At 48.8% G+C, this 21,343-nt stretch overlaps 1 protein-coding gene across 2 annotated transcripts in view; it reads right to left on the minus strand.

Moving 5' to 3' along the window:
• Positions 1-20: 20 nt before the first annotated feature.
• Positions 21-21,343, minus strand: part of SUPT6H (SPT6 homolog, histone chaperone and transcription elongation factor) — a 31,051-nt gene continuing 9,728 nt past the window's right edge. For both annotated transcript variants that reach the window (XM_060133357.1, XM_060133358.1), the window contains exons 4-37: positions 21,173-21,249; positions 20,651-20,843; positions 20,327-20,411; positions 19,207-19,480; positions 18,631-18,732; positions 18,267-18,383; positions 17,828-17,917; positions 17,484-17,626; positions 16,667-16,815; positions 16,412-16,510; positions 15,818-15,947; positions 15,581-15,731; positions 15,254-15,408; positions 14,858-15,053; positions 14,308-14,447; positions 14,078-14,195; positions 13,088-13,164; positions 12,693-12,828; positions 12,263-12,400; positions 12,017-12,184; positions 10,821-10,948; positions 9,487-9,694; positions 8,810-8,957; positions 8,233-8,375; positions 7,171-7,311; positions 5,424-5,619; positions 4,785-5,023; positions 4,118-4,231; positions 3,821-3,945; positions 1,974-2,086; positions 1,495-1,572; positions 1,232-1,398; positions 574-761; positions 21-315 (exon numbers count right to left, since the gene is read on the minus strand). In XM_060133357.1, the coding sequence (XP_059989340.1) occupies positions 129-315; positions 574-761; positions 1,232-1,398; positions 1,495-1,572; positions 1,974-2,086; positions 3,821-3,945; positions 4,118-4,231; positions 4,785-5,023; positions 5,424-5,619; positions 7,171-7,311; positions 8,233-8,375; positions 8,810-8,957; positions 9,487-9,694; positions 10,821-10,948; positions 12,017-12,184; positions 12,263-12,400; positions 12,693-12,828; positions 13,088-13,164; positions 14,078-14,195; positions 14,308-14,447; positions 14,858-15,053; positions 15,254-15,408; positions 15,581-15,731; positions 15,818-15,947; positions 16,412-16,510; positions 16,667-16,815; positions 17,484-17,626; positions 17,828-17,917; positions 18,267-18,383; positions 18,631-18,732; positions 19,207-19,480; positions 20,327-20,411; positions 20,651-20,843; positions 21,173-21,249 (4,913 nt within the window). In that variant the 3' untranslated portion in view covers positions 21-128. The remainder of the gene's footprint in view (positions 316-573; positions 762-1,231; positions 1,399-1,494; positions 1,573-1,973; positions 2,087-3,820; positions 3,946-4,117; positions 4,232-4,784; positions 5,024-5,423; positions 5,620-7,170; positions 7,312-8,232; positions 8,376-8,809; positions 8,958-9,486; positions 9,695-10,820; positions 10,949-12,016; positions 12,185-12,262; positions 12,401-12,692; positions 12,829-13,087; positions 13,165-14,077; positions 14,196-14,307; positions 14,448-14,857; positions 15,054-15,253; positions 15,409-15,580; positions 15,732-15,817; positions 15,948-16,411; positions 16,511-16,666; positions 16,816-17,483; positions 17,627-17,827; positions 17,918-18,266; positions 18,384-18,630; positions 18,733-19,206; positions 19,481-20,326; positions 20,412-20,650; positions 20,844-21,172; positions 21,250-21,343) is intronic.

Genomic DNA, 21,343 nt, shown 5'->3' on the forward strand with positions numbered 1-21,343 from the left:
GCTGACCACCAAAGAGAACGTCAATTCACTCCACTTTATGGACAGAAAAGGAGGGGCAAGGAGTGAGGCAATGGGCAGCCAGGCCTCTCCCAGCCTCAGAGGTAACCAGAGTCCTAGGAGCAGGCCCCCTACCGATCCATCTCGTCCAGGAGTGGGGTGGCGTCGCCAGCAATAGACATGGGGGTGCTTTCGATCATAGGGCTGGGGGAGGGCCGAGGTGTCAGCCGCTGCTTCTGTTTCCGCCGTTCTGCCTCCTTCTCCTGCAGCCACTGTTCCGCCATCTTCCCCCAGTCGATGGCTGCATGGCTGTTGGACCTGGGAGGGAGAACAAGGGCCTTTGAGACTGGGACTCTCTAGAAGAAAGCCTTCCCAGCAATCACTGGTGAGCATCCATTCTTGCAGAAATGGACCTCGCCTCTATGGACAGCAGCCATGGCCTGCTGCCACAGTGTTCTTCCCTCTTCTCCCAGAAAGTAGTCCTCCTGGGGACATCACCTGGGCCATGGCTGTCAGAAGATCCAGAGCACCTTCCTCTACTAATAACCTGTTCTGTGCCACCATCTGTATACTTACTTTGGCTGCTGCTGCCGTTGCCGGGAGCTGGAGGAGGGCTGGGGCTGGGGCTGGGCAGACTGAGGGGTGGTGCTGGCCTGTAGCTGGTGGTACTGTGGTGTGGTGATGGGCTGGCTTGGGGTTGTGTAGGAGTAGCTGGGGGTCATTAGTGGCGTGGCCACCGGCTGCTGGGCTGGCGTCGGGAACACCTGGAGAAAGGTGAACAGTTGAATCGGGACGGGTTTTGTGCTTATTTGGTTTTTCTGTGAATTTCTGGCAAGCTGAAAATTTGGGCTCCATCCAGAGCCTTCCAGCTGACCCTCTCCTGAGCAGTGTGTGGTTCTGAGCAGCAGAGGCAGGCCAACACGATGGGACCTGGCACAACAACACAGTGCACCCTTGACCACTTGAGGTTGCTAGAGGCTTGAGGATTCTAAAGATCCCAAAAGACTCCGGAAAGGTCAGAACTTCTCTCATTCCCGTTCCCCTTAAATGGGCCTGAGAAAAAGGAACATCTGCTGGAGACAGTTCCTAATGCTGTGGTAGCATCCTCTCCTTAGGAAGGCCCTCGTGGTGGGCACTGCAGAGACCAGTCTATGGACACAGGCTGGTAAAGGATGACCGTTCCCTTTCACCCTTCCCCACCCTCTGCAGGGAGCCTCCTCCCCAAGCCACGTACGTGGTAAGCGCTGCTGCCCCCTCCACTGCCGCCATAGCCATACTGGCTGGAGGCCCACTGCGCCGGGGTGGCATTAGGGTTCTGGCCTTGTCCTGTCACGGCAGCAATGGCACTGAACACCTGTGAGGTCATGTTCTGGGGCAGGGCGTTCACAGCCCGTGTCAGATCTGTAAGCACACAGAGGTGGGAGATGGGCATGTTAGAGGTGACAGTCCTTCTAGCTCCATCCCTCTTACCCCCAGTCCCCGGCACGAGCTCCTTACCTGCAAGGTTGATATTGGCTGGGGTAGCATTGATAGAGGCAGGTGTCCGGGTCCTGCTGCTGCTACTGGGGGTGATGCCTGTAAGAAATGGCCCAAATTATGTCTCACCAGAAACCTACTTCTGGTTTTACAACTGGGGGGCTGGGAGAGGTACTGAGGTGGGTGGAAAGAAGAGAAGGTGGGGGGATTCCCTGGCGGTCCAGTGGTTAGGACTCTGCACTCTCACTGCTGAGGGCATGGGTTCAACCCCTGGCCGGGGAACTAATATCCCACAAGCCACGTGGTGTGGCCAAATAAATACATAAATTAAAAAAAAACAGGGAAGCTGTACAGGCAAAGTGGAAGATGGAATAGGAATTAAGAGAACTACAATGACAGCCTAGGCCCCAGCCCCTCCTGTAGAAGGCTAGTGATTATCTTGACTCAGCACTTAGGTGTCCCTCAACCACACTCCACAAGTCAGAGAGAGTAGAACTCACCTGGTACAGGATCCTGATAATGATCCTTAAACCATCTGAAAAGGCCATTCACAGTCGGGAAGATTTGGCCCCGGTACCGGAATCCTTCTGGAGTCACTGTTACATATTCTATCCTGGGATTTTGGGAGGAAACGTGCATCAGATACCACTTGTGGCCAGCTGTAAGAGAGCGGCCAGAGCAGATTTCCACCATGTGAAGTAGCCACACTGGGTGCTGGGGGAAAGGAGAGATAAAAGAGCCAGTCCCTGACCCTGTAAAAGGAGGCTGCACTCTGGGTGAGGTGAGGAGGGCACAGCAGAGTCCAGGCAACGCCAGGAGTCAGCAGCCCCTGGTGTGCTATGTTCAGGCTGCCGGAAGAAGCCTTGCTGGGGGCTGGGCCACCGTCCTGCGCTGCAGTATGTTGGCAGCACACTGCAGGTGAGGGTTACTGAGATCACAGAGTGTCAGGGTTGGGAGGGGCCTCCCAGGGCAGCAAAGCACAGCTCCCCACGAGCCGGAATCTGGAAATGCTTCTTGACGGTGGTTGGTCTGCCCTTATTTAACACTTTGCCAGAGCAGAGAGTGGATCAGAGGATGGGCTCTGGGTTCAGACCCAGTCCTTGTTCCAGTTTTGTCTCTGCCACTCATCACCTATATGGCTTTGTACCAAGTTACTAAACCTGAATCTCGGCCTCATTTGTAAAATGAGGATGACAGCACTTAAACCTATAGCGTGGGTATGAGGAATAAATGAGACAACACATAAAGCACTTATCACAACACTTAAAACAGGTTGTGCTCAATAAAGGACAGCTGTCAACAGCCAACAGTCAACGCTAATAAGTACGGCGATGTGCTGACTCATATTAAGCTGAAACCTGCTTCCTAGATCTTCTACCCAACTGTTGTTCATTCTGCACCACAAAGAGTTTGTACCCCTTTCCAAGGGACGCTATCATGTTGCCTCTGCTCCTGGTTAAAGTCCCCTGTTTGTTCAACTGTTGCTCATGGGATAGTTTCCAACCGCCACATGGCCCTGGCTGCCATCTTCTGGAAGCATGCTGGTGAGTCAGAAAAGGCTTCTCAGAAACAAGCACAATATTCCAGAAATGCCCACAATGGTGCAGGGTCCAGAGTCTAGAGCTTCTTGTCCTCTGGCCTCTGAGCCCCTCCTAATAGAGCCCACACTGTGCATCATGTGCGAGCAGTACAGGACTAAGAGCAGAAAGGCACAAGCTGTGGCCAAGGACCAAAGGGAGGATGGGGGAGTAGAGAAGGCTAGTATGGCTATCAGTCTGGGTAAGGGACACAAAGAAAGCAGGCCTAAGGAAATCAGACTTTGTTTGATGCAGGGTGAACAAAGGAGGGACTCCTTTGGGATGGAGGAATACCTAGGAAGGCCAGCCTGTCAGTCATACACAGAAGGGAGCGGAGCAGGTTGGTGACTGGAAGAGATGCTTTCCTGACCTATCCCCGTTCAGCACAGGCTCACCACAACAACAGTGAGCCACCGTGTGCTGAAAAGCCCTGGTGAGGGTGAAGCAGAGAGTGGAAGGAGTGACCAGTGTGTTGGCCCCCATCTTTGCCAGTCAGGTGGAGAGAGTGTCTGGTAATTTCTATCACTCTCTGGGAGGGAGAAGAGGTGAAGGGAACTCCTTTTCACAGGGTTGATTAAAGAACCTTTCTTATTCAGTCTGCCTTTTGCCTCTAAATCATCACCCTCTTTCCCCACCTCCAACCTCCACCTCCACTCTGAACAGATAAGAGGAGAAAGGCAGTCAAGCAGAACCAGAGAGAGTACTGTTTGGGGGCCTGCTAGCCTATCTGTGGACCCCAGTGGCAGCACCTTCTCAGCACCAGTGCTCACCTGGGTTTACCCCGGGGCTGGTATCCCAGTAGGAACTTGCCGGGCAGTTCCTTGCAGGCACAGATGAAATAGGGAATGAAGGTGGGCTTCTCCTTCTTAGTTTTGATGAGCAGCTCCTCTAATTTCTGGGGGTAGAATGAGGGGGAGAGGTTGGGATAGCAGCATGCTTGGTATACAATGTCTGGCTCACACATGATGTACACCTCCTTCACCAGCTGAGCATCCCCTACACTGAAGGGAAACCATACATCCGTAAGTGACTGGGAGGTGTCATCCCTTGCAGGGCCCTGGGCTCACCTTACGGTCCCCACCACTGCAGTCCTGATAATACTTGTGGTTCAGAAGGTCCCGGGCAAAGGATGCCATAGGCTGAACATAGCGGGCAACAATCTCATCCAAGTCTTCAAATTCCTGTGGGAAGAAAAAGGCCCCGACTGTCATATCCAGAGCTGAGATTCAGCCTTTCATCAAATCCACTTGGAAGAGAACCCACTGGAGGGGAGGAACGTCCCAGCCCTGCTGCAGCCTCACTCTGCTGCAAAGTCCCCTCAATTTATCCATCTGTCTGAGTCATGCCCAGATTTATTAGCTTACAAGGCACAAAATCCTTTAATTCATAACTTTAGTTCTCCCTTAGTGCTTGGGAACAATAGGGGGCTTCATAAAATTTCTCTCCACTGAAAACAGGACAAAGAAATTTGGTGTGTGTGTGTCGTGCACGAAGCGCTTGCATGTGTATTTTCTCCTCTTCCTCCAGCGGTTCTCTAGTCTATTTTAAAATCTGGAGAACAGGGAAAGAAGTGCAAAATATACAAAACTGATATCAAATTACTCATTTATTAACCAACCTCGTTTTGTTGCTCTGTGTAGCTAAAATACAATGCATACCAGTAACTAAGGTGAAAGTGGTTTGTTTCTGGAAGCAGGAGTGGGGATGCTAGTGCAGGCAGGGGCTGCCTCTCACCTCACTGTTGATCCACAGGGTGGCTCCCAGGCTGAAGGCATTTTCCTTGCCCTCTTCCCGCACATCCACGTGCTGGTATATGCCGTCACTGACCTTCCAGGTCACTGTCAGGTGATTTTCACCCTTGCTGCTCGGTCGGATGATCACGTCACCCTGGTCCATGGTCTCCATCATTTTTTCTGCTTGCTTAAAATTTATATTATGGAAGGACGGGTGTGCAATCACTCGCTTGATATATGCTGAAGAGAGCAGGAAAGAAGTATAGATCAGGTGATGGGACTGGGAGCCAACATCAATGGGACAGGCCATGGCTTAATCTCTGACCCACTACTGAATTCTGAGACTCTTTCACCCTCTCTGGGCCTGGATTCTCTGATATGAACGATATGTTAACCTGGGCCCCTGGGTGCTGAGAGAATGAAGCTTTAAGAGTCACAGTGCATTAGCAAAGAAAATGTGACCCAAGAAGACCCCAGCTTCCAGCCCTGCCAATGGCTCCCTTTCATGATGCCTCTGGGTCTCAGCACCTCAGAGCTGAGCACTCACTCCCACTGGGAAGCTGAGCAGTCAGCAGTGCATCCTGCAGAGGGAGAGCTGCCAGGACTTGGGGTGCACAGGCATGGTCATGGGCACACTCACTGGTCCGCTGCTGCTTCCGTTTCATGTCCTCTTCCTGCTTGTGGTCTGCTGCTTCAGCGTCAAAGTCATAGTAGGTGTCCTTGGGCAGTTTCCACTCGTTGTTCCTGTCCATGAGGTCTGAGGTGCGGCAGGTCAGGTCTGCACTAAACTTCTCGATGTCAATCTTCATGATGCGGCAGTGAACAGTCATTCCCACCTAGATCCACAGAACATTTGAGCTGGAAGGGACAAAGATGGTCTAGCCCGATGCCCTATTTTACATGTGAGAAAAGCAAAGTCCAGGCAGAAAGGTGGAGTGACTGCCCAAAGCCAGCCAGCTACTGAGTGGCAGATTAGCAGGAGTTCAGAGTTCAGTTTCGTCTGCAGACTATAGTCTGTGCTCTGTACTGATGCCTCCCACTCTAGGCAGAAAAGCCAACTGAAGCCTCCTGGGACATATTCTGTCACTGGTAATATTCCCTTTTTCTCATAAAGCTGCCTAATTATTGCTGCTAGGATGTGATCCAAGTCTGGCTGCCCTTTCTGGAGGGAAAGCAAAGTAGTAGCTATTTTCTGTACTTTACCCCTGATTTGAGCCCTTCTGTCTAAAGAGTGACAAAACCCAGTCATCTGCATGGCTCTCCTTCCGAAAATCTCCCTAGCTTCATTTACAGGCATACCTTGGAGATATTGCAGGCTCAGTTCCAGACCACCGCAATAAAGCAGATATCACAATAAAGTGAGTCACAAGAATTTTTTAGTTTCCCGGTACATATAAAAGTTATGTTCACACTATAGTCTACTAAGGGTGCAACACTATTATGTTTTAAAAAATGTACATACCTTCGTTAAAAAATACTTTATTGCTTAAAAATGTTAACCATCACCTGAGCCTTTAGTGAGTCCTAATCTTTTTGCAAGACTAACATCAAAGACTACTGGTCACAAATCACCCTAACAAATATAATGAAAAAGTTTGAAATACTGTGAGAATTACCACACATAAATGTGACACAGAGACACGAAGTGATCAAATGCTGTTGGGAAAATGGTACTGATAGACTTGCTCGATGCAGGGTTACTACCAACCTTAAATTTGTAAAAACAAACAAACAAACAAACAGTATCTGCAAAGGTCAATAAAATCAGGTATGCCTGTATTCGCAATGTCTTTCCCCAGCCTTCCTAAGTCCATAGGCTCAGGGGTTCACAACACTTAGAACCAGAGAATTTGGCAGATGTGGTACCAGCTGTATCACTAACAAACCAGCTGATCCTGGAAAAGGCACTCAAATTTCTCTGAAAAGAGAAGGTAGTATTTCCTTCCCCATCAGGCTGTGAGATTTGAGTCAACATATGTAAATGTCAAGGGCTGGTATCTAGTGTGTGCAGAATAAATGGCAGCTCTGACAAGAGAATACTAGAACAGAAAGGGAGCTCAGCCTTTCTGCTTCACAGCATGTAATGCTGGGCCCTGCTTCCTGCCCGCCGGACTAAACCACAGCTTCCCACGCAGGAAGAGAGAGCCCTCTCTCAAAGGGCCGGCAATTTGATGAAATTTCACAAAGGCAGGGCACAAAAGCTGCTCCTCATTCAGACAGACGGTTCTCACCCTGACTTCACTCAACTGGTTATAAATCCTCCTGAAATGCTCCCCACCAGGAGCCACTGGGAACAGAGCCTAACTGCTGGTGGGGACAGCCCAAAGCCAGCCTGATTTGGGCAGCTGAAAACTGCACCAGGGGCCTTACCCCAGTCATTCACCTACCTTCACTCGTTCCTCCGGCCGCTTTACCACTTTGTCGCTGAGGAATTTGGTGGGGATGAAGCCAGTGACACCATTGTCTAGCCTTGTTTTGACACCGATGGCCTGGCCTGGGCATGAACCACTGTCAAAGTGGTTCCAGACCTAAAGAGGGCATCAGGAGAGGAGCTTGATCATTAAGATTCTGGAGATCACACATTCAGAAAAGAGCTGCCAGGAGTGCTGTAATTCATTTTACCACTGACACTGGCATCATGATGTGAGAACACAACGACTTAGTCACCCAGCAACACAGAATTTGAATATTCCCAAAGTTCCTTGACTCATAACTCATGTTTGGCACCACTGGCCATCAGACCAATTTTTTATGTTAATCTAATTTATATGTCCCTCCAGCTACAACTGAAGCCCCTCCCTCCCATTCTGTTCTGACCTAGTGGGCATCTCTGTGAAATATCTCTGTCAGTCTCCTCAGAACAACTCATTTCAGTGAACCAGGCACACCTTGGCTCTTTTATAACCTGGACAAATCTCACCAGCTTCTTTTATTGGGTAAAGTTAAGAAACTGTCTATTTTACAGTCTGCCTAAATAACATTTGAGGATCCAGAACAAGCTTTCAGGATGGCTTTTATGAGTTCTAACCATGAGAAAAGCAGATGATGTCTAGAAGAATGTGGGAAAAATTAAGATGTGTGTGGACAATGAAAAAATTGAAGGGAGCCTTACAGATACCTTCTAACTAGCATAGGGACACAGTGCCTACACTGTATGTGAGAAATGCATATATCCTCTTGTCTCTACTCTGGTTGAGCTACATCCTCAGAGAATGGGAAACAAGGATTAAGGGTTGAGCGAGAACAGAAAAAACCACATAGATCATTTCTGACTAGCATACAGAGGGACTTCATGTTAGGCCTATATGCATTCCAGCCCTCTTCCTTCTTTGTGTATTCACTTGGTAAAGTGTCATCTAAACTATCCCCATTCTTGGTTCCTTTCTAGGGCACTGAGACCATTCAATAGAGGAAATTCAGAGTTACCATGGTAACAATGCAGCACGTACCTCGCTTAGTTCAGGGAAATTGTCCTGTTGACAGAAGGGGCACTGCCATAGCCCTGTCTCATCGTTGCGGATTGCCTGGTCATAGCTCTCACCCTGTGGACGCCTATGGGCGATGCCAGTGACGTTGCAGATAATGAGCTTTCCTGGAGGAAGGGGAGAGGAGGAGAGGGAAGGGAAGAAGAGAACAGGAAGCAGGCTAAGAGAACGGGAGAGGTAACTCCTTCCCACCAGCTGTTTAATGACAGAACTTCTGTCCTAGAGCATCTCCACTGATTTCCTTCACATCCTCAAAAAGGGAGATCTTCCCCTCATTTGATGACAGGAAAATGAGGCCATAAGACTGTCCCCATGAAGACCCCACAGCAGCAGGTTAAAAGCATAATCTGACCTTGAACTCAGCTTTGACTTCCAGCTCAGGGCGCTATAATCTTCTTAAAAGTTTCCCTGGTCTTTCCCACCTACAGTACAAACCTGCCTCATTCTGCTGGAACTGTTGCTTGGTATGAATGTGTACAGTAAACGCATCCCCTCACCCCTATGTATCCTCCTCCAGCTAAAAAACAGACACAGAATTTACCAATGTAGAAGGTCTCTGGTGTTTCTTTGGTTAACATATTGAAGATTTCCTCTGTGTTGGGAGAGCGATAGGCTGTCCGGAGGTCCTTATACCGACAGCTCAGCTCTGCTCGGATGTCATACAGAGTGATGTGTTTGTCACCATAGCCCTGGGGAAGAAGCCCCCGTCAAGAAGAGCCTTGCAACTGCTCCCCAACTGAGCCATCAGGGGTTTCAATGAAAGAAGTAGGCCAGTTGGCTCCTGTCAGGGTTTCTCTTCTATCCCCCCAACATTTACTAAAGGACTAAAGGAGGTTTTCAAACTTTTTCTTAGCCACGGAACACTGTTCTGATAAAAATGCCTCACGGAACCCCAATGTGTAAAACAGACAAATGCAAAACCGCACCACTGGAAAGGAGGAAAGAGGGCCTAGAAGGAAACCCTGCTACTCACCCCCTCCCAGCTCCCTCGCAATGTGCCCCCAACAATGACTACAGCAGTCTCCGAGACGTCCTCGGCTCCTTAATAAGCAGACTGAAAACTTCCTTGAGAAACCCAGTACAGCACGGGGAGGGAGAAGGATCAGGTCTCCTACACTAACACTATTAGGGCTTCTCTGAGGACTTGCTGCCTAAGTCTCCTCTTAACTAGGCCACTTGGGATAGTTTCTGTGCCAGGCCTTCTACACTGTCACCCACCTGCCTCTCCAGTTCTTCTGCAAAGGCATCCAAGTCCAGGTCCTTGAGTCGCTCTGGGTTTTCCAAGATCTCCTCAAGGGCCCCTGCAGGGTTGGCATCCTCGGCTGATTCATCATATTCCAGAGCATCCACTGCCATCTTCCTGGCCCACTCATAGGTCTCAGGGTGAACTCGGGAACCATCAAGGACTTCAATATATGAGTCAGTGCTGAAGGAAAGGCAGAAAAGGGGCAGGATATATAACGAGAAGCTTCTAGTAACAACCCAGATGTCCACCAATGGGGAACTGGTTAAATAAATTAGGGTACCTCCATACAATGGAATACTATACAGCCATTAAAAAGAATGAGGTAGATCTATGTGTGCTGACATGGAAAGATGGCCACAATATATTGATACGTGAAAAATGCACTGCAAAACACTATGAACCGTATGATCCCATTTTTGTAGTAAATGGGTAGTTAGTAAATGCATAGCAAAAATAAAATTTAGAAAAGTTGTAGTATACATCAACTTGTTATGGTAATTATCTCTGGGGGGTGGGATTATGGGGGACTTGCACTTTCTGCATAATATTTCTATATGTTGAATTTTATATCATGAACTTATATAAGTCTTATAATAAGATAAAACAAGAAGGGGGAAGAAGACCTTTGAGAATTTGCTGACAGCTACTTTCCCCCATAAAGCCTTCCCAGGCTGGTCTTGCCCGTGCACTCACATGGACCTATGTTATTCGTGGAGTGTTACAGCAAAGCTGGGTGGAAAATGAAGTTTTAGAACTTGAAGCCTATTTCCCCACTGATTTCCATTACTGAATGAGGAGCTATGTGCCCGTGGAAAAGATCCTCCAAAGACTGAGTTGATAACTTCTGGAGAGGAAGAGGTCAATAGTGAAGTCCAAAGTCCAAGTGAATAGAACTTTCTCTCAATAACATCATCTCAAAACATACCAAATCTCTCTCCCCCTTCCTTATGCCTCAGACCCCCACACTGCTTCTCCACTGCCCCTTCTATTCCCACCCTTATCTAGCCACAACAAACCATTAACAACAGAACAAGTATGTGTTTACTGAACCAAGTCTTATGTTTTCTGTCCTTAATTTATAAACTAAGTTGGTTCTTTTTATGTTTCTCTCACAAAAAAGCTTCACATAATTGAACTGATCTTTTCCATAGGTCAGAGGCTCTTGACTAAATAAAGGTTCCTCACCTTTGCTTTAAAACATTTCCTAATTTAAACAGCTTGTGGCCCTTTGACAGCCCTAATCCCTGAATCCCCAAAGCAAAGCCCAAGAGAATTCCTCTTGGCCCACCCAGGCAGAGGGCATCACCTGTCCCCCAGGGAGGCCGTGTCGATCTTGAGGAAGCCAGCGCAATTCATGAAGACTTTGGGACCCATGTGGCACATGGTGACCAGCTGGGTCCGGCTCTCGAGCCTGGTGTTGTTCTGTTTCAGGATCTAGAAGAGCAGACTGGAGTAAGCTGGAGCAGTAGGCAGGCCCCACCTCCCAGCCTGCTTTCAGGTCTCTGGGAAACCCTCCATGATGGGAATTTTGCCGCCACACCCCGATATCTAACTGAGCACTACACCATACTAACTGCTACTAAAAAAATTATGTTAAAAGACTACACTATGCCAAGCGAAGATATTACATACCTAACGTATTGCTTCAAAGTTAATGATACAGTCAAGTAGCCACCCCATATTAAGAAAAAAAAAATTACAAATACTCTTGAAGATCACTACATACCCTCCTCTGTATTGAAATCTTTTTTTTCCACTAGGAAAAAACCCCCCACTATCCTGGGCTTCCCTGGTGGCACCGTGGTTAAGAATTTGCCTGCCAATGCAGGGAACACGGGTTCGAGCCCTGGTTTGGGAAGATCCCATATGCCACGGAGCAACAAAGCCCATGCGCCACAACTATTGAGCCTGCGCTCTAGAGCCTGCGTGCCACAACTACTGAGCCCGCGCGCCTAGAGCCCGAGCTCTGGAACAAGAGAAGCCACTGCAATGAGAAGCCCGCGCACCACAACGAACAGTAGCTCCTGCTCGCCACAACTAAAAAAAGCCTGCATGAAGCAACAAAGACCCAATGCAGCCAAAAATAAATAAATAATACACACACACACACACACACACACACACACACACACACACACACACACACACACACACACACACACACACACACACATATATACACACACACACACGCATATAAAAAAACAAATAACCCCCACTATCCTGAGGTCTGTGTCTAGTACACTCTCGCTTTCCTCCATCTCTTTTAAATCATGGCTCAGGTTATCTTTTCCATGAGCCACCACTGTACAGTAGTGAAGACCATGACTGTGGCCACCTGGTCTGAAGTCTGACTCTTGACTCTCTCTAGCTTCATGACTCTAGGCAAGAGGTAAAGTGCCTTTACCTCTCTGACCTTGGTCTGCCTGTCAAAGCATATTGGCAAAGTAAAGTTTCAATGAAATAGAACTTTTCTTTTTTTCTGATTCAACCCAATCCTACCTTTAGGAGATGGGTCCCTTTTCGAGGTCCCAGGCCACAGACATACTGAATTAAGGCCTGGCTGTAGGGGTGGGCAATGGCACGGTTGACATCAACTCCAACCTCATTGACTCGGTTGATAAATTCACAGTACAAGGCATTGAGCAGCTCTTCTTTCACCACATGCTCCTGTCGACACACAGCAGGCAGGGATAAGGTTACTGTGCCACTCTGTCCACTTGGGCCTATCTGTCAAATTCTACTCACCTGCAAGGGGTGAAACTTGAGGCACAGAATGTCTTCATCAGAGCTGCAAACCTGGGCAAATTCAATCAGAGGGTCCTGGATACGCCGGGCCAGGGAGACTGCCTGTCTCAGCACAGGAGGGTAATCCCGGAACTCCGCCTAGAGTCAAACAAGGGTCAGCAGGGCCATAAAGTCTCCTCAGCTCTAACAGCAAGAGGAAATCCAAACCGCCTGGCTTTTTAAGTCAATTTCTCTTCTCTGGGACCATTTTTCCTGGGACCAATTTAATCTCTGGGGCTCCCCATCTGAACCATGACTGGCACAATGGAGATCCTCTGCATAGGTAAGTGAACAGGTGCAATCCTGTGCCCCCATAATCTTTGTTTCCCCAACTCCCTGGGATTGACAGCTCTTGCCTGTGCAGGGCCTAAGGGTGGGGCTCCAGCATTACCTCTGATTTCTTGCTGTTCATATAGAGAATGGCCAATTCATTGTCAATCAGCTCCACCCCAATAGAGGACAGCTGTTGACCTTGGTCCAGCTCATGCACAATGCGCTTCACATCCTCAATCAACATCTGGGCATCCCTGGAGGAATGAGGGGTGCTGGTCAGGGATATTTCTGGACAGTTTCTCAGGGATGAACAATCTCATGGCTGGGAGTGGGGGAGGAGAGAGCTTTGAAGACAAAGAGGTACAATATCCCCAGGGATATCCCCTGGGGATGGGGATATTACCAAGGCTCTACACAGGCGCATGCCTACTCTGTAACAGGGACAGAGCAGATTCAACAATAAAGGATGAGTGACTTTAAGCCAGGCCTGGCCCAATCCCCTGGTACCCCTACCTGTTCTCTCCTGCAACTGTCACCACATGAGGCTTTTTGTTCAGGAGGAATTTCTTTAGCGTTTCAATGTCTTGAGCCTGGAGTGAAAGAAAATTGGAGCTGAAGGACTTTGAGGATAGGGAGATTTCAAGCACTTCTCTCTCCCTAAGTAGCTTGAGACCTTACAAGACCACAGAACAATGATGCATCACACGTTGTCAAACTGGAAGACAAAACGAGGGGACTAGGACCTCTAGTTTGAACATTGTACTTCTGTTAATATTTCCTAAGATTATTACACTTCTGGCTTATACTTGAGTTGTGGTTAACTAAACATACTTAGATCTTTTTTTAACATAAACCACTGCCTGGCAGTCAAGACTATTCTAATCTCCACTTTAAGATTTTTCTTTCTTTTTTTAAAGAGCTGTTTGTTGAAAATTATTTTTTAGAATGGAGCTCTGTCAATAAAATTGAAAGATACCTTTATGCTAAAAAAAAATCAGAAGCATATACACGAGATGAATTCAAATTTCTCTTTCCCTGGTAGAAACACAAATGCTAAAGCAGAGAAAAGATTGGCTTAATGCCACAGTGGCTTTCAGCTCCTGGAACAAGCTGACCCAGATGCTGGTAAAAACAGAGGCAGTTATGGCAGCTCCCAGAAGCACATAAGGCCTAGGAACTGGCTTCAAGCCAGAAGGAAATTCTGCACTAGAACTTGAGTGCCATCTACTGCCTACGGAAGTGAGACTTATCCCAGGACTTAAGAGGTCAGGGACCAAGTCAGAGATAATCAGGGTCTTGCACGGGACGTTGCTTAGGCCATAAACTCTTTTTTTTTTTTTTAACATCTTTATTGGGATATATTTGCTTTACAATGGTGTGTTAGTTTCTGCTTTATAACAAAGTGAATCAGTTATACATATACATAGACCATAAACTCTTATCCCCACTGAATTATAAGATGTGCTCAAGATGTACACTTGGTAACCTGTCCTAGTCACTTGCCTTCTTCTCCCGTTCTTCCTCTCTCCATGCAGTTCGCCGTTTGGTAAAATGAGGCAGCCGGAGGAAGTCTGTCACTTCTCCTTCACCGTTGACCAAGGCGCAGAACACAGGGTGATCTCTGCCAGCCCAACAGAAAAAGAACCGTGTGATAATCAGCAATATGAGGATATGAGTAAGAGAAGAACAAGACTAGGGAGACAGATAAGGGGTGATGCCAGACAGAAAGTTACCTGGCAGAGGAGAAAGCAATGCCTAGGACTCGGATGCCCTTCCCTTGGTTCTCATCCATAAAGTCATCATCTTCCTCTACCTGTTGATCCGGCCGGTAGGGTGCCACCCTCAACCAGTTGTAGAGCTTCCGACTACAGGCCTGGGGAGGAGGCACACCAGTCACTATGTCCAGCAGGCCCGCCAAGTAGGTTAAGGAAACAGATGCAGGCACACATTTGCAAAGGTCATATTTACATGCATGCACATTCCTAGCCCTCAGCACGCTTACAACCTGAGGGCGTACTTTGCTTTTAGAAATAGGAGAGTACACAGAGGCCAGTCGTATAAACAAAGAGTATGTGTATGCAGTGGGGGAGGGAGGGAAGAGGCTCTTCAAGTGGGGAGGTCTTGGAGTGACCCGTGACCTTGTTTGCACTCCCTCTCAGGTTACACTAAGCCTGCCCCCAGTGTTTCCCCAATAGCTACAGGACAGCTATTAAGGGGTGCCTTCACTCTCAGCTCTAGCTTGGGGAAATCATGTGACTAAAGATCACGAGCTCCTCTCCTCACCTTTATGACATATTCTTTGGCTTCGGCCAGCAGCTTGTTCTTGAGCTCTTTGGCCATCTGCACGTACAGGAACTGCTGCAAAGCTCGCTCGATGGCCATGGTCCGCTGCCGATTCCACTCCTGCACCTGGTGGCTGAACTCATCTCGGTAGTAAAATTGTTTGATTTCTTCAAAATACGTCTGGTCATTGCCATAGCTGAGGAGAGACAACACTGTGGTGTCAGGGACAGAGAAAAGGTGATGGCCAAATGCCCTTGAACACTGGGAGTGACTGAGCCAGGGACGGTGGCTTGCTCAGTTCTGAAAGTGTGGTTCACATTCCTGAGGGACCCCTCCTTCCAACAGACTACTGACCAAGCCCTACCCAAAGAGCCCCCAGCCCAGAGCTTTGCTTACCCTTCCACCCCTTTCATGTCTATGCTGATGTCAATGGTGAGCAGCCCTTCATCTTCAGCCAGGCATATCTTGAGGAACTGGTCATCTCTCAGTTCCTTAACAGGCTTGTTCTTTAAGTACTTGAAGGAGTAAGCGTAGTGGGCTTCATCCACATCCTGTACACAAGAGGGAATCATCAGTCAACAGACAGACTGGGCTTGACCCTTGGAAAAAAGACTGACTCTCTGCTCTCAGGCAGACAGCTCAGCTAAGTGTGAAGGCAAGAAACTCAGTTCAATCAAACAGAGCTGGACCACATGCTAGATCAAAGCCCCTCAACTGGCTTACCTTTCTGCCTTTCTTGGTGGGGGTTATATTGAGCTTGGCTCTCTCCTGGAAAGTTTGCCTCAGCACCTGCCGGACAAGGGGCTCTCGGGCAATCTGCAGGGCTACCATGTAGCGGGCACCTTCCAGCACAGCTTCTGGTGTAGGGAACTGGCTGTAGGGAAAATGGAGGAGCTGCAGGATGATGACATCTTTGCCCTCAGGTCCCTCCTCCTGCCAGCCACCTACTGCAACGCCTACCTGCAAACATAATCCTTGGCCAGCTCCAAGGGCTCTGCAGGAAACTGTTCTGTCTCGTGCCTCTGGTAACTGTCCCGGAGGTTTTCCCCAAATTGCTCAGGAGTAAGCCCAAACTTTTTGGCCAAGCCATCTAAAGCAAACCAGGAGGGTGAAAGGTGAGCCAACAGCTGGGCCCAGTAACCTCTTGGCTTTCAGTCTAGAGCAGCAATTCTGGGCATTAGACTTTAAAGGGATCACAAATGAGCAGGAGCAGGATGTCTTACAGTGAACAGTGAAAACGCTGACTTTAAATACCTAACAGACTGTCACAAAGCAGAAAAAGTAGAAATTTTCTATGTGACTACTGGGGTCAGAACTAAGGTGGAAGTTACCGTTTAGTAAAAGAACTTCTCAAAGATAGGATGAACTCCCTCTCTCTGATCGTGTGTTTCCCACTCCTTCAGAAATTATGGGAGAGGCTGGACCATTCCTGTGGCGTGGGTGTGGGTCATGGTAGCAAGTGTTAAAAGTGGACTGGTGACTCACTCAGAGGTCCTTTAGGTCCTCTTCCTACCTACCAGTGACTACTGGGGAATGTATACAGCTCGTTTTTACCTAGCCCAGCGCTCTGGCAGATGGTGTACATATCTCGGCGGGAAGCCTGCTTGAGCTCGGGCCCTCTCTGTTCCTCATCTTCTGCCTCCTCACCATCACCTGGGAAGAAAACATGAGTTAGTCTTCTGGTTTCCGGTTTCCAATCACTCCCAAGGATCTGACACATGTAGAGAAGCCCCGAAGTGTAATCGGCCAAGGAGATCCTTGGAAAGGCCATGGCCACCAAGCCTCTAGGTTTTCTTTTCCAACACTCACCTTCCTCATCTCCCTCTTCTCTTACACGCTTTAGCTTCTTGCGGCTGGCCTTGGCGGCATTCTGCATCTTGGGGATGTCACGACCATAATAAAGCAGGAAATGATTGTAGACATCTTTCAGTTCATCCATTGATTGTACATCCTTGAGCCTGGAGGGAAGGGACATAAGACCTCAACTGTCACAGAGGAAGGGTATACCCCAGTTTTGCTACAAGAGGTCCAATTCCCATGAGGCAAGATCCCAACTAGGATGAGTACCTATATTCTCCAATTATTAAAGACATGCATTGGCCCCAGACCATGACTTAACTGCAATCAAGGTATCTTAAAGGAGGAATATGTCAAATAAGTGGTGGCTGGTGGTTGTTAGAAATGGCAACAAAAAGGGAGAGGCAGATGAGGCAGCATGTCTCCGGTTCAGAGTCCTTGAGACAGTCCTTGTCCTTCTTTCCCAAGTTCATGCCGCTGGCCACTAAAATCATCTGCTCCCCTCCCACACCCCTCTCTGATTCCAGGCTCACCAAGTTACTTTCTGGTTGTAGTTTGGTTTCCCATGTAGTTTTTCACACGGGGAACATATAAATAAGCAAACATGACTATCTGATCCTCTTAACCTTTTATACCAAGATGGATAAGTAACAGGAATTTCCCTGTCAGAAAGATCACTTTTGACGTGTTGCTAAGTTGGGATTCTAAGGAACGGGTCCCGTGCTGAGAATTTTGCAAGGTTATGCTGCTCTGGGGTGGGGGTGGAAGGGCAGGAGCCTGGCTGTGGTGTGAGGGCTCCCTGTAATGGAATAAACCCTGCATATGCTACCTCTCCATGTCGGTGGTGTCCAGAGCCCGGATGCCATCAGCAAGGGGCTTGTCAGGGTCAGCAGAGATTTGCTCATACTGATAAGCCTGCATCTTCTCAAACAGCCGTGTTAGGTTCTCCTTACGGATCCTCAGCTGGGTCCACTAGGACAAGACAAAGCAGGAGTAAGGGATGGTATTCAGCCTTGGACACCCAAGACCATGCTGTTCCTTACCAGGAGACCCTGGGGGAAGCCTGACAGGGTCTGGGCTGCCACCTGATATGTACAGGAGAACTTGGGTGCCAGTAGTGGTAGTACCCAGTCCAGCCCTCAACCCCTTGAGGGGCATGGATCCCTATATTACCTTTTCATCCCACTGCCACACCCTCCACAGGTCATTGATATGCAACTCGGGCTCCACGTACTCCTTCCGGTAGAAAGCAATGAAAGGCACCTAGAGGGGCAAGGAGGTGGCAGTCAGCCAGAGAGGAAAGATCTGCAAGGACCCCCTTTGTTAGAGGAATAAACAGCTCCACGAAATTCAACAGTAGGAAGCTTGGCCTCCCTCACAGGCCCATCAGGACACATGCTCTCCCCCACCCACCCCCAACAGGAGAAGATAATGCTGCAAACGGGGTAGCACTGTTCTCTGGATCGCTAGAGTCTATGGTCCTCACGCTTCTTGAGTCAAGGGACCACTGCTGTGGACAGAAGGGGGCTCCCCACCTGACTTAGGTAGCCACCTTTTCCATCACCCCCAGTTGAAATTCTAACCAGTGGGCGACTAGAGCTTGAGGTGCTACCTCAAAATGCTGATTTCTCATGAAGCCCAGGGCCTCTTTAATCTTCTGAATTGTGCTGGGTCCTTTTCGACTGAAGCTGCTGGTTGGCTGCCCTCGGTCTAGGTAATCACAGCTTTCCTACAGTCAGAAGAAAAAAGAAACAGCAACGACACCATTACTTGCTCTGTCTTACCACACACAAAACTGCTTCTTGTCACAGGATGACCTTCTCAGATTAAATCTAGAAAAATCTCCCTCACATACCCGCACACACATGCTATTCTATACTAGGCCCACAGATGTCTGGAGCAGGGGAGAAGCAGCTCCCCATCCTAATGAAGTAGCTTCTGGTTCATGTCAAAATACAGCATCTTTTTTGGGGTACCTGCAGAGAAATGGTTGGTGTGGCAAAGGCATTCCTGTAGATCCAGTCAGCCTCTTCTTCCAGTTCATCATCTTCAGCCCCCTTGACGGAGATGGAACGGAGCTGCAGGGGATAAGGCATCAGCGTGAGACTGACTTATCTTGTATCTCACGTAGCAAAAACATGCACTACTTCTGGACAAAAACGTGTGCTCCAGAGGCACACGTTTCTAGTACCCGGAAGAGTGTTGTCTGGCAAGAAGTAGGCATGTCGTGTATTTGCTCAAGAAACCATAAGCCACTGGAGAGTCTATGTTGAGCTAGACTTCCTGTATGCCTGGTCAGATGGGGTTCAAAGCCGACTTCCTGTATACCATTTTTTGGTGTTTTTTGGCTGCGCTGCCCCAACGAGGGATTGAACCCGTGCCCCCTGCAGTGGAAGCATGGAGTCTTAACCAGTGGACCGCCAGGGAAGTCCCCCTATATACCATTGTTGTTAAGATTGTTGCTAGATTGTTTCTCTGCTATAACTCTTGTACCAAGGAGGCTCAGGGCAGTTGATGACAGTTCAGCAGGACAGACACTGGTGCTTCCTTACCTGGAACCTCTCAGGCAGGTCAGTAGCTCGGATTTCATTGTCCTGATCTGTGAGGTGGCTGCTTTCCAGCTCACTGGGCTCATACATCTCGAAGATGCTCCTGCGGCTCACACGTTTCTTGGTGGTCTTCTTGGGGCGCACTCGGATCTCGCCCTCAGCCTCATCGTCCTCATACTCATACTCTTCCTCCAGTTCTTCATCATACTCATTATATTTCTCAAATTCGTCATAGTCAAAGTCCACACCAAAAATCTCCTGGGCTTCTTGCAGGGCACTGTGGGTGAGAGCAAAAGGCAGTTGGCCCAGATTCCAGTGAGAGGAGACAAATGCAGCCCCTGCAGAGATCCTGTACCTACCCCAAGGGGACTAAAAAGGTTAAGAGAAATGTAAACAAAAAAAGCATATTCACTGCGGAGGAAAGGCTTAGCTGGGGGATATTTCTGGGGAAACTTTTTTTTTTTTTTGCGGTACGCGGGCCTCTCTCCGTTATGGCCTCTCCCGTTGAGGAGCACAGGCTCCAGACGCACAGGCTCAGAGGCCATGGCCCACGGGCCCAGCTGCTCCGCGGCACGTGGGATCTTCCCGGACCGGCGTATGAACCCGTGTCCCCTGCATCGGCAGGCGGACTCTCAACCACTGCGCCACCAAGGAAGCCCGGGGAAACTATTATTTATTGAGATTAAAAAGCCCATCTTTGGCACATGCCAGTGACAAGGATCAAACAGCAACAGGCACATGGTTTCATGTCACACTCAGTAGATCCATCTTCTGCTAAGACATTATAGTATTCCCTCAGGGCAAAAGCCTTCTTCTAACAAAATTATATTTAGAAGACTAATAAATAAACAAATGAACATGGAGCTGCAGGTGGAAGAGAGAGGCTGGATCCTTGCCTGTGTGTGCCTCCACCTTCATCCCACCACGGCCCTTGAATGCTGAGAGAGCTATCAAAGCTTCTAGAAACAGTCCGACAGCACTGCCTGGTAAAGGATATTACGGGCAGGGAAGCAAAATGCTGAGAGCTGACTGTTCCATTTTTAGCAGAGGCCTCTGACCTCCTCCTTCCTGCCCGGGTCCACTCAGATGCCCTTATCACCACCTCGCACCAGACCCCACTCACGCATCAGTGTATCCAGGAAGCTTTTTCCGCCACTTAGGTTTTTTCAGTGGTTGTCCATCGTCATCCACAATGAAGTCATCAATGTCTGGATAGGGAAGGGAAAGGTTAGTGCCCAGAGGCAGGGGATGAGCCAGGACTGAATGGCTTTAGTTCCTACTGTAGGAGTGGTCGGTGAGGAGAAGGGGAGACAGATTCCTGAAAAGGAACTTCTTTGTGTCAAATGCTGGGGGCCAGTAGCTGAACAATGGTCTCCCATTCTATTGTTCGGGGTAGGAAATCCCAACACCCCGCCCCAAACTGGCTTCCCTGCCTAATGCCACATACCTGACTCTTCATCATCTTCTTCCTCCTCCTCTGGAGGAGCCATGGGGGCCTCCACGGCCTCCTGCCCTTCTTCCCCTTCCCCATCCTGAAAGATCTCCTCTGCAATAGCTTCTTTTTCATGTTCCTCCTTGCCATATTCCTCTTCGTCATCGTCCTCATCATCTGACATTTTTTTGACACGTCGGTATTTTTGCTAGGGGTGGAAAACCTGCCTCGTCAGGGTCTGAGGGAACTGGCATAAGGATCCCTGCTCTCCAGTCTCACTCCTATTTTCCCACCCCAGCTATACTGACAAGGGAGATGGGAAAGAACACATCAAGTACGCCCCAAGGCCCACCCTTGAAACTTTGACAAGCCTTTAACAGGCACCCAGAACTGGCTCCACAGCACAGTGATACTGAGCCACTTTCTCCCCGCTGACATTCCCCAAACTGTTCTGGATGTGCCTCCTCCCCCCAGAGTCGCTGAATTTCAAGGGCTTCTTCCTTCACCCCCAAGGACAGAGACAAAAAGGGCACTTACTCCTCTTTTGACTTTGACACCCAAATTCTCCTCAATGAGATCAAAATCATCATCCTCCAAGCGGTCGTCAAAAGATGCTAGAGAAGACAGAGTGGTTGCCCATGGTGATGGGGAGGCCCCTTCTCCACTATGACTTAAACCCCATCCTCACCTGACCTAAGGAGAGGCTAC

This window comes from Lagenorhynchus albirostris, chromosome 20, assembly GCF_949774975.1.
Source record: "Lagenorhynchus albirostris chromosome 20, mLagAlb1.1, whole genome shotgun sequence".
NCBI classification, from domain to species: domain Eukaryota; kingdom Metazoa; phylum Chordata; class Mammalia; order Artiodactyla; family Delphinidae; genus Lagenorhynchus; species Lagenorhynchus albirostris.